Source organism: Habropoda laboriosa, unplaced genomic scaffold, assembly GCF_001263275.1.
Source record: "Habropoda laboriosa isolate 0110345459 unplaced genomic scaffold, ASM126327v1 scaffold111, whole genome shotgun sequence".
NCBI lineage: Eukaryota > Metazoa > Arthropoda > Insecta > Hymenoptera > Apidae > Habropoda > Habropoda laboriosa.
In genome coordinates, this window is record NW_017100293.1 from 521,194 (window position 1) to 537,087 (window position 15,894).

Genomic DNA, 15,894 nt, shown 5'->3' on the forward strand with positions numbered 1-15,894 from the left:
AGCGTCGTCGGAAGTTTCGCTCGATCGCCCCCTGAACGATTTCCCTTCCGGTTTCTTGCATGTACTTACTACGTGTACGTATATACCGAAGAATAGACTTCGAAACACCGTTTGAATAGTCGATCCAAGTCGTTTACCCGAGGAACGAAAACTTTGCTCGTTAATTGAACCGATCGTTTCTCTCCCCCTATATTCGACTACCAATTCAACTTTTCGAACCACCTTACACTCCTCTAATTTTCGTTCTTTATTCCTCGTGAAATCATCGCGTGAAAACGGTACAATGTCGCGTTCTTTTCTCGAGGCTCGAGTGTCTGCCAGCGGCTACCTCTCCCGACGAGAGCTCTAGAGGAAAGGAATGCTGTGCAAAATCTGTAAGGTGAAACGTGGAACAAATAAGAGACGAAACGAAGGGTTATTTTTGCCAAATGTTACATACCTCTGGTTGAGATTGCACGGAACACTTGACCATCTGGTACGCCTTGTCGCACGGATCAGTTCCCTCTGAGAAAACCGTGAAATTACACTTTGACCAAGGAGCTGTGATAACGAGAGTAGACTGCGGATGTGTTTGTGCTCTCGAAATGTGTGAGATATGGAAATATCGTGTACAAACGTGTGCAATAAGTATGTTGAAAATATCGAGAAACGTTCGTTGTTTAGACGTTAGGATTGTAATTTAACCCTTTCCGCGACAGATTTTCGAAATCGTTTCTCTCGGCTGTCTCGTTTCGAAGTTTCTTTTATTCAATCGAGGTGAAAGGGTGGAGAGGATGAAATTAAGGCTTAAATTGATACGCAAGTGCGCCAGTATGCTGCTATAGCACGGTGCAAACGAAATTTTTAAAGCGCCTACAGCAGTGAAAGGGTTAAATTGTATACAAAGTAAATAAGAAATTTCTATCGAAGTCCCGTTTTATTACCAATTCCCTGTAAAAATGCACAAACATCCGCAATCTCGTAATTTCTCTTAACACTAGAACTACCGACTGAATCAAAGTGACCTATCGGCAATTTCTTACAAGTGAATTTTTAAGTAACTAAAAGGTGATTAAAAAAATTCGATTCCTGTCGATGGAAATGAAGTCGAGAAAATTGCGAACGACAATTCTTCCAAGTATGGAACATTCACTTTTCTTTAGAAAGTTGCTAATGTGTCACTTTTAACCCCTTAACCTATGATTTCTTTTCTGACTGTGCATCTAAGCGTCAGCCATAGGCTAATCTGTCACAGATTAATTACATTTAGCAATCCTTAGTGTTACAAATTCAAACGAAAGTTAGGATTACGATGAATTTTTCTTACCGATATACCTATTTTTCTCGCATCTTCGCCGGAATCTCTGCCACGAGCCTGACTCGTTGTTACAGATTAACCTTTTCAACAACTCCCTATTATTTTAAGAATTTTATTTGAAATGCGCTTCAAGTGACATTTGGTTGATAGGAACCAAATACTAATTATATTGAAAATAGCATTAAGAGTCATATACATACGTACACTTCGTTCAAAATAAAAATAACCTCGTTTCGCGCATGGGACGTGCCTAAGGCAGGGCTAGAACCACTAGTACAGGGGTCGGCAACGCGGTGCCCGCGAAGCAATTCTAAATTTTAGATGTTTGAATAACAATTATGTTTCTTCAATTAAAATTTATGTAATAAATTTATGTTGCATTAATATTATCATGTTTAAATATCACCCCACCCTCCTCTTCATCCCACGGTGCGGGCCGAACTCCCGCATTTCTGAAATATGCCCTCCAAGTAGAAAGGGTTGCCGACCCCTGCACTAGAACGTCCAAACCCCCCCACTTAACCGCCTACGTGTTTCTCCGTCTTACCCTCTGCTACGCTCTCTGTCTATGCGCAGAACGGACGAAAATCGGTCCGAGAGCGAGGTTATTCTTATTTTGAACGGACTTTATATGTGTACCTATTGCTGATCCACGTAAAAAAAATATTGCAAACTATAATACATATTTAAACTAGCAATTTAAGAATGACTTGGTTCATACCTATGAATAAAACTGGACAGAGGAGTCCAAAGGGTTTAACCCGGTCGGTAGTTCTAGCGTGTCTGTCCAAATCTACTCACGAACGGATTTGCACTTGTTGAACAGTTTTTTAGACGAGTCCTGCATGCTTCGCGGAAGATGACGGAGGGCTCTTTGTACATCCACCTTGGCGTTCTGGTCCACGATGCCGTTCCTTCTCATGAAGCACAGAAGGTAGCACTTCAATTTCGGGTCCTCTGGCTCCAAGTTGCCGGACTTGAACCTCCTTAACGCGGCTGAAAGGTTTAATAAGGGGAAAAAAAACGACAATTTTCATTTTCTCTCTTTTCGTACCGAAACTCTTAGAGACGGTGTAATTATCGAGGGTTTTATGGAAAAAAAGTACCCCATGAAACCTTGGACTCTTTGCGACAGTCCTTTCTGATGTCCGCCACGACGAAGTACTGAAAAAGAGAGAGAGAGAGAAAGAGATATTTGGGTGAAAGATAACGTTCGTCGAACCGGAGATAGTAAATAAATTCTCACCGATAGAATTACAAGTAACGTAAGAATGAAGAAGAAATTTCTCAGCATGCTTATCTCGACTTTTTCCTGATTCCTCGACGGAGAACGATACGAAGGCACTTGCAACACGCGACTAAAGTACCTGCAACCGGAACTTTATCGATTCTTATCGATCACGTTCGCATAAATGTCGAGATTACGCGGATCGAAGTGTATTTCGGTTGTTAATCAATTCGATAACCAATTGCAGATCTGTCTAATGCCGTGTGTATCTTGCTTATACTCTGTAAGCTCGAAAAAATGCAACATTCGCTTATCGAGGTCGATCATCGCTCTTTGGAACACTCGAAATTGGTACGCAGAGAATCACAACGATTCTGCGTGGAGCAAACGTGTCGTAGTCCGAGTGTCGCGGATTATCGCAGAAATTTGACCGAAAAGTGCGATCGCGCTTCTTTCACTCGAAATATTTCCTTCTCGACGTTTTCACCGAATACCGACTGTTCGGAAGTAGACTCCCTCTTACCCGGTTCCGCTTGAACTCTTTGGGGCACAGTGGGATAAAAAGTCTGTTACATTGTAACAACGTTTTATGATGCGACCCTAGGCGCGAAGAAAGCCAAGTTAGAATTAAGGTTTAATTAATATAAATTCTAAAGAACCCGTAACACAATAAGTTTATGAAGCCACCGGCCATCGGTTACCTTCTACGACGTTTTAAACTTAAGTAATATACTTCTTTATTTTCGGCTTAATGCCTTTTCAATTTTTTTTTGTAATTTTGCATGTCTTAGTAAGGTCAAGGCGCTTCATAAAGTTATTACCTGTTACGGTCGAGGGACGCGGAAATTCCCGGACGTCACCCGAGAGTCCCTTCAGGACCTGGCGATCCACGATGAATCGTAGGCGGTCACCTTGCTGGTGACTCTAGCAAAAATGGGGACAATGGAAAGATAGCAACCCCTTCCGGGTCTAATTCCAGAAGTTCTCAAAAACCAATCCGCGTTCCTCACCCCCGCCAAAAAACTGTATACAAGATATAAATTAAGATAAACGGAAAAATTACAAGTTAATACACAAGTACACATTCAACTAAAAACACATTTCTCTGTAAAAATTGTAATACCGCGCTGCAACTACACTAATTATATTATTAAATTGAGTGAAAGGGTAACTGTAGTATATCTTGCATCAAACCCCCAAATATTCAAGCTGCTATTAATTTACCGCTTGAAGCGTATCGAGTAGAGTTTAAAATAAAACAGATAAATACTACGTACGCGCTGAACAAGTCCACATAAAAAGTTTGTAAGCACGATTTCAAAAAACAGAACACAGTGTAGGCTATTAACCAAATGTATTATTTTTAGAATATAAGCGGTGTCTGTCTCGCTCGACGGCTATAATGAAAAGTGCTCTCTCCGCGTCCTATCCTGCGTTGTTCCGAAAAACCGATTAGAGCCTCCTAGTTCGACTGTCCGGGGAAAGGGCTTAGTTTACGGCACCCATGGGTAACCGCGCGCTTCCTCTTCCAGTGACCCTGGATGACGAAGTCCAGGCACTTCGCCGCCTAAATCTCGCATTCCTTACATCTCTTTTTTCCTTTTTTTTTTTCTTCTATGTAAAAGCACAACTGGCACAAGTCCTTCTTTCTGTCCGTTCGAATCCTATGAATATAGGATTGTCGCGACGCCGGTCAATTTGTCTCTTTCGTCGGAAAGTCGAAGAAGTTTTTCCTGACGACGAACGTCGAGATACGGCTTCGATCAACCCAGATATTCTAGACGGCTTGGAATATTCCTTTCGTTAACGGCCCCTCGCCTTTATCTTTCACCTTTTGCGAACTGAACGATCGCGCTCGATAATACCTTTCGATATTAGTACTTTGAGGCGTTCTTATCCTACCTGTTGAAACTTACTGGAAATCTGTTGCAAGGAGGAAAATAACGTTCTTTTTTTCAACCCTCTTTAGGCAAACATATTTTCTCACACTCTGTAGATCTAATTTTTTTTCCTATTTTGAGCTTTAAGTAATCGTTCGATAAGTGCAATTTTCTTTCGTTCTCTGTATCGCGTTATGACAAAAACCGCGAGTCGCAGCATTGTAAATAATGGAAAACTTATTTCTACGCACCGAGGAAATAATTACAAAAATTGATCATTTCTGGCACACGAAGCCGAGAGAAATGTGAACGTTGAGGGGTTAGAAAATATGGGAAGAAATTCTGAGACACTTATCGAAGTCTCTTCGTCTACTCAAATGTCCCAAGCTCTCTTCGATAAAGATCAAAATTCTTCTCGAAGAGATACAAGAGTGTGAGAAAATCCCGAAGACGATGAAGCGAACATGTTGAAGCCTGGGCCTGTTGACGTAGGAGTGGACAGGGATCGGCAGGACGACGCGTACACACTCTTCACGAGACCGTTGAACGCGTACTTTTCAAGCCTGGGCCTGTGACGTAGGAGTGGACAGAGATCGGCAGGACGACGCGTACACACTCTTCACGAGACCGTTGAACGCGTACTTTTTGCGAACGACGCTCAGACAACGCGGGAATAGTCTTCGTGTACAGTACACTGTTGCGAGAACGTAGAAACGTTTAATTAATTTTACGCCCACCCTACTCCGAGTTGGAGTACTTTCTGACAAGAGTGAGAGAGTTAAGAATTATTATCTGGTAAAATATCGAAGAAAAATTCAACTGTTCGCAGAATATTCCTTTCATCGCGTAAACTGCGAAGTTTCAAAGAATTCTCGCGTTTAACAAAGTTGCGACCGAGTCGCTGTGCGGCTGAGAACAAAGATAGCCGCTGTCTGTGATTCCCCGGCCTTACCGAAGATGGGAAAGAACCGTTGAACTGAAAGACGGTGAGACACATCGTTGTTTCTTCTTTATCTCACACGAAGACTGAACGCTAGTATATATGTATTAAAACGTTTCTGCGTTCTAAGTTTCGTGCAGGAATTCAGCGTACGTCATCGGCTCAGTCTTCGACGCGTGTTTGCCACATGCTCTTCGGAAGATAAAGGATCATGAAGGACAAAACGATGAAATCGTTGCAGTGTTCCAGTTTGTGGTACGACAACGAACGAAACGTTGAGAAAGAAGACATGTGCAAGAAGAGAAAAAGGAAGAGAAGCGGTAAACGTTGGAATAAGCCACAATTATGTCAAATTTTCTATTGCAACTCGTACATTGCCTACGTTGTTATTCGAAAGCATTATCCGAAAGGTAAGAATAAAGTTTCTGTGTTGTAATTAAGGTGATACGTGTTCTGAGTGATAAATATCGTTTCGTTCAGTATGTATCTAATGTTTTACGTGAATTTACACGTGCAAGATGTACAGGTTTTAATAAAGGAAAGTGGAGAGAAAGTGTTGCAGGTTAATGGTGTGTGCAAGACTATTATTTTGGGACATTCTTAGGAAAGATTAGGAGGATGAAAACACGACGGTTATAGTTGTATGTATATTCGCGTATCTCTCGGTCTTCGTTGCACCTTAAACTTTATGCGCATCGTTACCCTGATTCTCGCAGAAGAGTCTTTCAAATCGACTCTCCGCGCGAGAGAGTTTCCCTTGTCGTGTGCGCAGTACTCTGCGCAGTAAACAAGCTGTGTTAGTAGGTGCGAGTGGTGTATTGTCACAGAGAATTGATTAAAATCCGCATCGCTGCGACGTATTTTTTTCCCTCTGTTCGAGAACGTGAAATAATTGTGGTGTACCGTGCGCGTTGTATTTTACGTTGGGAAATGTTTGCGTTAGACGCGCGACTAATTAAGGTTATGTCGAGAGTTGGAAAAAACAGCAGTGGCGCTGCGGACATCGCGACACGAGTATAATTAAAATCAATGTAACAGTACAGTGTTCCGAGACGTTGTTTTTCTCCGGTGTATTTTTCCAAGGATTTGTTTTAGTTGAGAAATGTCGAACGGATTAACAGTGTTAAATAATGAGAAGAACGCCAAGGAAACAAGTATGAAATTCGAATATCGATTTTTTATTCAGACAACGCCGACAAAATTTTCATAGTCATGTTTTCCTCCACCGAAATCTTTAGACTGCAACGCGTCCACGCTCAGTGCCACCACTACTATATCTCTCGCGGAGGGATTGCAGGAGGGACACTTGACAGGGGTGAGTTTTCCTCTTAATTAAGGTTATTTTTGGAGGAGAAACCTGTTTTCAAAAGCACAGCCAGTAGCTTGTTATCCTCTTCACAGATGGAGCAGCCAAACATCTGCAGACCGAACCTGAAGAGACCTGCCGAATCAGAACCTGAAGGTCAGTGGCTGGTTGCACGATCCTTGTATCATGCTATCGAAACAGAGCACTTAGTTGTTACAGCATGTGCATATTAAAGTTGATATTTTGGTAGAAACAAGCAGAACACGGATCACCTTATAAGTCTTCCAGGTTCAAGTTCTTTTGAGTTAAGGGAAAGCTGGCAGAAAACATCAAGCAAATTAATCTATTTCTGTTATTTTTGTCAGGTACGTCCAATTCAAAGAAACGTCACAAGAATCCACAGCCAAAGAACGCGGTGTGTGCTTTGAACGAATTAAAAACTGGTGCAGTATACAAGGTTGTTGACCAAACTGGCCCGACACATGCTCCAATATTTACAATAGCTGTACAAATAGATGGACAGACGTACGAAGGCAAAGGCCGTACCAAGAAAATGGCAAAGCATGCAGCTGCAGAGCTCGCATTGAGAAACATCATACAATTCCGAAACACGCCGGAAGTTCATCAAGCGATCAACACTTGCCAACCTTCCATACCTCTCGAGCCAGATTTCACGAGTGACGTGACAGAACGCGATAATCATCTTGTCAATGCTTTCAAAACCTTAACGCAAGAACCAAAGAGCACAAATAAATTTTTAGAGAAAGGGCCTGTAGCGCTTATTAACGAATTATACCCTGGTGTAGTATACAAATGCGTGTCTGACAACGGGGAGAGCTATGCAAAATTCACGATATCGGTAACGATCGACGGAGAAACGTTCGAGGGAACTGGACCAAGTAAAAAATTAGCTAAAGCTGCGGCTAGTAAGGCAGCGTTAGCCAAGTTGAGGAACGTTCACAGTTCCTCATTTTGTATACCGCTGCCTGTTCGCGTATTGCCAAACTTTTCCAATAGCGGCCATTGGCAAGATCAAATGACCCTACCTCAAATGTTAGCCGATAAGATCGGTAAAATGGTGAATCAAAAATTTAGCGAATTAATACAATCGAAACCGCAACACGCACGACGTAAGGTATTAGCAGGCATCGTACAAACGAAAGGTTCGGACGCGGAATTGATATGCGTAACAACCGGTGAGGGACAATTTTCCTACGTATTCTCTCTTTCCTTCTAAATCGGTAATTGTGCTTTTACACGGTGTATCATTTATTTGTTTCGAATAAAAGGTACCAAATGTGTCTCTGGAGAGCACCTGAGCGTGAGCGGTGGTGCTCTAAACGATTGTCACGCCGAGGTAGTGGCAAGGAGATGTTTATGCGAGTATTTATATAAGCAATTGGAACTTCATGCAGAGGATCGTGACGTGGAGTCGATTTTAGAACCGACGAAAAAGGGGTTCAAATTAAAACAGGGCATTCAGTTTCATTTATACATAAACACCGCTCCGTGTGGTGATGCGCGAATTTTCTCGCCTCACGAAGAAAACGAGTCCGTTGACAAGCATCCGAATCGCAGAGCAAGGGGTCAATTGAGAACGAAAATAGAGTCCGGAGAGGGTACCATACCGGTGAAAAGCAGCGAAGGTATCCAAACGTGGGACGGTGTACTGATGGTATGATATATTAAACGTCGTACACGATAGAAAAAATTAAAAAAAAAAAGCAAGTCCTGAATTTTTCTCGGGCACAGACTTCAGTTACGCAAAAATATTTACTTCAACTTATAGGGCCAAAGACTGCTGACGATGTCGTGTTCGGACAAAATAGCTCGGTGGAACGTACTTGGTGTGCAAGGTGCACTTCTAAGCCACTTCATCGAGCCAATTTACTTCCACAGCATCGTTCTTGGCAGTCTATTGAACCCAAGCCACATGTATAGAGCGGTTTGCGGCCGTATCGAAAACACGATTCAAGGTCTACCGCCACCGTACAGGCTTAATAAGCCGCTAATGAGTCTTATCACATCTTCTGAGGTTAGACAACCGGGGAAAGCACCTAATTACAGCGTTAATTGGACAATCGGTACGTTATTATCAAGAGAGGGGGGAAGTTATTAGAAATTTGACTGTAATTTTGATCTGTGTGTGTGTGTCTCTCTCTCTCCATAGGCCAGCCGGAAGCTGAGGTGATAAACTGTACGACGGGAAAGGACGAATTAGGGAAACCTTCGAGAATATCGAAACAAGGTCTTTTCAGAAGATTCTACAACTTGCTAGGTAAACTTGACACGATAGACGACGCTGACAGGAATAAGTGCCGTCATTACTTAGATGCGAAATCTTCCGTGCAGAATTACTCGGTAAGTCGTACGGTGTGTCATAGTCGTACTTTACACACGTGTTGGTTTTTACGAAATTGCGATCATCAAATTATTTTATTTAATTTTTTTTTTCTCTGTGCAACAGCTTGCCAAGCATCAGTTGAAGGAAGCTTTCGTAAAGGCACATCTTGGGAGTTGGGTTAAAAAACCGATCGAACAAGATATGTTCGAAGTTGATATCTGACTAAATCAGAGTAACAATAAGATCCCAACAGATGACACAGACTTTCGGCTGACAGACTATGTAGTTCCTACTGCAAACTAGATCGCTCGTTCAGCGTGTTATGATATGGCAGAATGCGGCATCAGTAAAGCATAAATCATAGGATCTCACGCATGTCACTTTGACTTTGCGTTGTACGATCTCGTATTATTATATACATCGTGTTCAGAGTGCAAAGAAACACCGGCCCCGGCACCACCCGAAAAGGTGGGACGGGACCCAATTTTTGTCTTCGAGCCGTCGAAGGTTTTACGATTCGATAGTTGCTCAGTTTAAATATAGGGTTATCATCGTGACTTTCGATACTTCGAATTTTAATCTTAATCGTTAGTATGATGTCAATTTCGACACTTTTTATAGACTGGTAGAGGAATAAAAGAGAAAACACGAAGAAAGAATTGTTTCGTTTCGCAACAGAAAAATCAGGCTAAAAAACAAAAGAAAGAGTTGTACGGTAGTGAACAATTTACGATTGTTTTAAATCTACTCGAATCGATAAATTGTACGATTCCAACACATATCTCTGTAAAATCAGTCTTATTATCGAAAATTCTTCTAGCGGGTATTTGAAAGCGAAACAAACAAATACTTTGGTATGATTTTACCAAATCACACTCGTACAGAGAAGGGGGAAAAAAGAGAGAAGAAAATTCAAATTAAGACACACAAAAAAAAAAGGAACATCTCGAGGTTTTACTCGTGCCTGCGATATTTTTTCTTAGGCTTTAGAGATAACAGTGATATAACATGCATCAAGTTACATCCCCAAAGGCTGTGACCAAGTATAGGATCGTCATGCAAATTATTAAGTACTTTGTTGCGAAGTTCAACGAAACGAGACAGGAATCGATTCCTTGTCGGCGTGATAAACACCTTTATACCTCATTATTATTTTACTTATTTATTTACTACTAGCATTCTGACAACTTTTTTTTGCAATATTCGTCGGCAATGAATCGACCCTCGACTGTTCGATGTTGTTACGATTAATTTTCATATAGGGGACAAATGAGAACTGGAGTGCGTGATAAAGAAAAAAAAAAAAAATAATCAGCGTGAAAGTATGAGTGAGTCATTATATGAATCAATAGGTGAGTGTAGAAGTATATTTAACTAATTAAATAGTTTTAGAGAATCCTAAGATCATTGCCTCACTGTGCCAGTATTATACACTTAATGCGATTCTGCCGTAATGACACACTGCCCGGTGTCGGTCCAGTTTTGCGTGAGAAACTCGACGTACATATGTACAAAAGAAAAGCAAATCAATTTCATTTCAAGTACTATTAATGCATAATATATATTAACATGAATTGTTAAAAGCAAATTACTTCGAGGAGGAAGAAGCGTAGTTCCAATAGTACAGTTATTGGACTTAAGTCATTTAAGTATCGGGCCTTATTTATTTGACAATAGCACTATTTCTTTCTTTTTTTCTTTTTTCTTTTTTTTTTTTTTTTTTTCGTGTACATATTTGTGCCAATAAGAGAAACGAAACCAAATAATGCCAATGTTAGAGGTCTAATTTTTAACTGGTATTCGCTTATTTTCTCAGAATATCTATTTTTTACGAAATATCGTTCGAAGCAAAATGATTTTTTTTACGTTAACCGCCTACAGTGCTACCTATAATTTCATCATTCTTTTCTTCTTTTTTGCGCTTCTCGAATAATAAACGAACATGTTTTACGAATTAATAATAACGAATTGCCATGATCGCCTCTTGCCGCTTGCTTCTTGCCTTTGCATATATTAAAGAACATGTGAATTCAATCTTTACGAACACACACAAACACACATTGAACTTACATATAGTATTTACCGACTCTTTGCCAATAATGGGCATAAACGAGGAACGTTTTACCCATAAAGATACTCTTTTAATCTGAGTTGATTAAATGAAAATTGTTTTACGGGTGTGCCACCAAGAGAAACGGGAAACAAAGGTGAATACACGAATGATAATATATATAACGAACAGTCTAAAAAGGGAGATAAATTGCCAGAAACACGTGACACTAGATGAAGAGCCCAGAGACTAGCACGTGTTATCGTTTTTTCACGTCATACAATCAGAGTAGTGATACTTCTACGACAAGGTCGGTAATTTCGCATTCTTAGGATAGCATTTTTATTATGTAGAATATAAGAGGGACGCGCATCGGATTTTTCTCGATTCTTCCGTATATTTCTCATCTCTATGCGAACCGTGCCGCGTACACACTTCATATATTTACCTACGTACATATAATATATAATACAGTATATATTATATCACACAAATACACACAGATCGATACACCGATAGAAGAAAACACCACTTAGTGGTCAGTGATGAAAAAACTTGGAGTGAGCATAATTAGCAGTTAAAGAAAATTGAATTACCACTAGTTTTAGCCAATCTTCGACACAATTTCCGATTAATTCTCCGTATCTCGCGGAGGAGAAAAAAAAAAGAAACATAGTCCTAGAACATCGAGCATAATACGAACTCGTAGTCAGCTAGAATTTAAGCTTGACTAGTGCCTCTAGTTGTAACTTTGTCCAAGGAAAATAAGTAATATCGAACATAGGCAAGAGAATATTCGAATAAACCTTTATTTACCAAGTGCTGGACGTTATCTTGCGATCACATACCCCCCACATGATTATTCTTACTGTATCCAAAATAAAAAAAAAAGAATAGCAACAACCATTAATTAGAATTCGATTGCGTTTTACCGCGTTTATTCCTCGAAATTTCAACCGATATTGTAGCTATTTTGCATGTATTGCAAATCAATTATTAACGTATACATATAGTACAATATCTGTCCAAAAGAAAAAAAAAAGTACAGCAAGTGTTCGGAATTTACAGGGTATCAATGTACGTTTTTGTTTTTAATGCATGAAATGCCTCTTGCTTTGTGCTGCTTAAATAGTAAATCGAACTCAGTATTGTTACAAATGCATGTAAAAAAAAAACTTGATTTTATTTTTTTTAAATAAATTCGATGAAAGAAGGTTAGGAAAGAAAGATTCAGTTCCCTTTTTTTCAAACTGTATATTAATTACATCGTTACTGTATATTATTCTTCATCTGTTATTAGTCTATTAATGGCGTTATACCTATAGTACAGCTATCGTTATCGCGCTTCGCACATGAATCCCTCGACAGCGACTGAATCGATTTCGTGCTACGTTGCTTCAGTCTTGTCGAACGGGAGAACCTACTAAAACCACAAATAGGTTATATGTTTTATAATGAAACCAGCGCCGTAGATCTTTATGATAGTAAATAACAATCGATGATCAGATCTTGTGTATCATTATCGAGAATCTCGCGTTTTACACTGACTGTGAGAAATATCGAAGAGTGTTATCGATCGGTTTACTAGCGACGATACCAAGCGAGACGAAGCGACCACGTGCGAAGCGTTTTTTCGTCCAACGTTACATCGGTTTTTCTTTCGACTTAACCGCTAAATGTGATATGTATCGAGTTCGCCAAATGACTTTTCGCCATGCACCTTTTTTATCCGCCATGGGTGAAAAGTATGCTCGAGCAGAGTCGCTTTAAAAATCAAATAAAAAAGAACATCGCGTGAAATATTAAAATTAGACTCCAGTCCGTGCGTTTTTATCTTCGATCTTGCGACCATTCGCTTAGAAGTTTTAATTTTAGCCTGTAAATTGCGACGATTCTCCATATTCCTCGCTTATTTTACATTTTTCCTTTTTTTTTTCTTTCTTTAGAATACCTTCAATACTTGAAGAAACATTTAACCTTTTCGCCATTTGAATATTTGCTAAATGTCAAGGGTAAAATTAGTCATCTATCAAAGTGGTAACAAAATCACGTGTAATTGCAAATGAAGTTTTACGGGAAAACTTTTCTAACAAAGAGGTTAGCATCGGAAAGGTTAATGTTTCTTCTTAGTATGTCTCTGTTAGACGACAGGAAGACTCTGAGCAAACGTTATCGAAGCGTTTCCCCGCTTTGCAATAATCCAGTGGTCGAATAACGCGAAACACTGATAATTTCATTGCATTTATTTCGAGCACGTCTTTCACCGGATGTCGTGTAACAAATCTAACAGGCTCGATCCTTTATGCGATCTACGCAAGCGAACAACGCGAATGAGCCGCTAAAAGCGTTCAGGAACAGCCTAAATCTATCGACACCGACGAGTAACGAAAAAACGATCATGCATCACAGATAATGAGTAACCAATTCCAAGCGTTAGTTCAATCCTCGTCTAAGATCATTCGCTTCAATTGCTATTTCGATGACCAACACCTTGACTGCCTAATAATTGTCACGATTAAAAGTCAACATTTATTCTCTATTCGACGGAATCCTTTTCTCTTGAAAAAAGTCTACTGTGAGCAGTCAAGGTGTCAATCGATTAGTATGTCGTGCCTGTGCATGCTTGTCCAGAAATGATGCGTTCTTTCATACGATCCGTCGTAAATTCCGATGAAAACTGCGTTTAGAATGTTAACAACTACACGTCGATTATGATTATTCGTCGCTATCAGTCTAAATCTACTCGATTTCGGTGGAAGGTGTCCTCGAAAACTAGTAATCATCCAGGAGTAACGATCAATCGCAAACTCCTGAGACGCGTTTCCACTCTGACGCACACACTTAGGGTTAATTACGTAATAGTACTGAGCTAACAAACATTCGGATGCGTAGAACGCTATGGTTTAGTTTGAAACTTCATTTTCAAGGTATGTAGGTAGAACGGTTACGTGTGTGTAGCTTGTGCCTTCGGGAAACGCGATTTTTCGCTTCGTTTTTTACGCTATTCTCGCGTTTACCTGAATCGGAATCGAACAGAGAAACCTTCGAACGGAAAAAGTTCCCTCGCAGGGGAAAGCTGCAGGACAGTTTTTGGCCCTCTGTTGGGTAAAATTCTAATTTAATGTACATCGAACCGACGAATATATTACTCTGACTCGAACTAAGCACCGTAAGAAAATAGCCATGGCTGGATAAACTTCGATCTCCATTCAGGTAACACGCGTAATAAATTAAACAACTCGCAGAAGCTTTCTTCCGATAATTAATATCAGCACTCGGCTTCCATATCATCCTCCATTATTATCAACAATATCGTACAATTATTACGGAGGAAACGTGTGTTCTGCTTACATTAGTAATACTACACGAGATAGGCTAGAGAGAGGGAGAGAGAGAGTGATTACAGTACAGGTGAAACATTTTACAGATACAACGAGCAACACGTTCAGCCTAGAGACAACGGAAAACAAGAGAACGATAGGGGGGGGGAGTTTTATCTTTTTTCCCTTAAATATTCACGCGCGAGAGAGAAGAGAAAGAGATCGAGGGGAGGATATATTATTTACAATGATCTCTCAGCACGCGTTACTTCTCGGATATATAAATGGATGCAGCTATGGATTACTAAAATCGCGACGAAACGGCAGAAGAAGCAGAACAATTTACGCGATTACTGGCTGAAATACACGTAATAATTACATCGAGAGTTGGCCTTGCATTCGAGAAAGAATCCGGCAGTCTGATTCTCGACCTAGCTCTTCGAATTTTATTCTCAAAATGCTCGAACGATAATACCGTCGTGTGTGGAATGCAAGCACATCGTAGGATAAATGTTTTTTCATTTTTTTTTTTTTTTTTTTTTTAATTAATTAATTAATAAGACTTTACTAACGCGTAGACAGATTTAAGTCGCGAACAGATATTCTCTTTCCTGTAACAGTACGTACATCGATGTTTCACGCTTTGTACACGCCGTGGTCTCTGCGTCGCGTGCTCTTCTTTAATTACAATTAATTATAATATCTTTTAACCGCGTGTCACGAGACCACGGTGTTATACCTTAACAAAGATATGTACCTCCTCGCGGAGATATAACTTTCTATCCTTCGATTTAACATGTATACTCGTCGAGAGATTCCTCCATGCGATGTAGGAGCTTCGTCTCGTCGGTGAATCTCGCTCGCAACGGAACACACTGCCCTTGGCTGCCCCATTCGAGCGCGTTTCTCCGATATTTTCAATAATTTTTTTAATAAACGCGCGTGTGTGTGTCGAGGAGCAGGCACTTTTTAATCGTCGTTTCGTCGATCAGTCTCACAGTCGATTCGTCTCTATCCTTCTCAATGCTGAAGATACACTTGAATCGAGGACTAGTTTGAATATGAATGTTCAGCATTGAAAAGGATAAATTCATTTTTTTTTTTTTTTTATATGTATATTCTTTTTCATTTATCGCGATTTCTAGAGACTGTACAATCTCTATTCGACGCTGTAAACGTGTGTATAGTGAGCAACGACTGCTCAATGGGGCACCAAGAGGCTTCTTCAGTTCAGTTCTTCTCTGACCATGGTAAAAATTCTGTTACTATAGCTCTTCCTCTGCTCCTGGACCTTGGTTCTTGGTTCTCCGGTAAACGAGAGCCGTCCATCGACCAGTATTTCTTGAGCATCCTGATCACCTCAAGTGGGCTCGAACATCCCGGACTGTTACCATTCGTAGTCGTGCTGATGGAAGGGGTTGGTGCATGGTTGTTGAGCGTGTAGATGGGTCACTATCGGCGGTGGTTTAATCAAATCGAGATCCCTGCTGACCACCTCATTGTAGAGCTGTAAAAAAGGAAAAAGAAGG

General features: G+C 40.3%; 3 protein-coding genes across 3 annotated transcripts in view; 1 reads left to right on the plus strand and 2 right to left on the minus strand.

Annotated features, from left to right (window-relative positions):
* Positions 1 to 305: 305 nt before the first annotated feature.
* Positions 306 to 2,624, minus strand: LOC108573849 (B2 protein-like). The gene is made up of 5 exons (XM_017936325.1): positions 2,544 to 2,624; positions 2,404 to 2,461; positions 2,099 to 2,293; positions 440 to 504; positions 306 to 372 (listed from the first exon to the last, which is right to left on the minus strand). The coding sequence occupies exons 1-5, from the start codon at positions 2,589 to 2,591 to the stop codon at positions 346 to 348; spliced, it is 393 nt and encodes a 130-aa protein (XP_017791814.1). The 5' UTR covers positions 2,592 to 2,624; the 3' UTR covers positions 306 to 345.
* A 3,764-nt stretch (positions 2,625 to 6,388) lies between these two features.
* Positions 6,389 to 9,217, plus strand: LOC108573848 (double-stranded RNA-specific editase Adar). The gene is made up of 8 exons (XM_017936324.1): positions 6,389 to 6,499; positions 6,584 to 6,660; positions 6,747 to 6,807; positions 7,017 to 7,847; positions 7,941 to 8,326; positions 8,441 to 8,735; positions 8,822 to 9,012; positions 9,119 to 9,217. The coding sequence occupies exons 1-8, from the start codon at positions 6,448 to 6,450 to the stop codon at positions 9,215 to 9,217; spliced, it is 1,992 nt and encodes a 663-aa protein (XP_017791813.1). The 5' UTR covers positions 6,389 to 6,447.
* Positions 9,218 to 14,937: 5,720 nt separating this feature from the next.
* LOC108573904 (major facilitator superfamily domain-containing protein 6) overlaps positions 14,938 to 15,894 on the minus strand; it is a 5,767-nt gene continuing 4,810 nt past the window's right edge. Inside the window, 1 exon segment of the mRNA XM_017936389.1 lies at positions 14,938 to 15,872. Within this exon segment, the coding sequence (XP_017791878.1) occupies positions 15,753 to 15,872 (120 nt within the window). The 3' untranslated portion in view covers positions 14,938 to 15,752.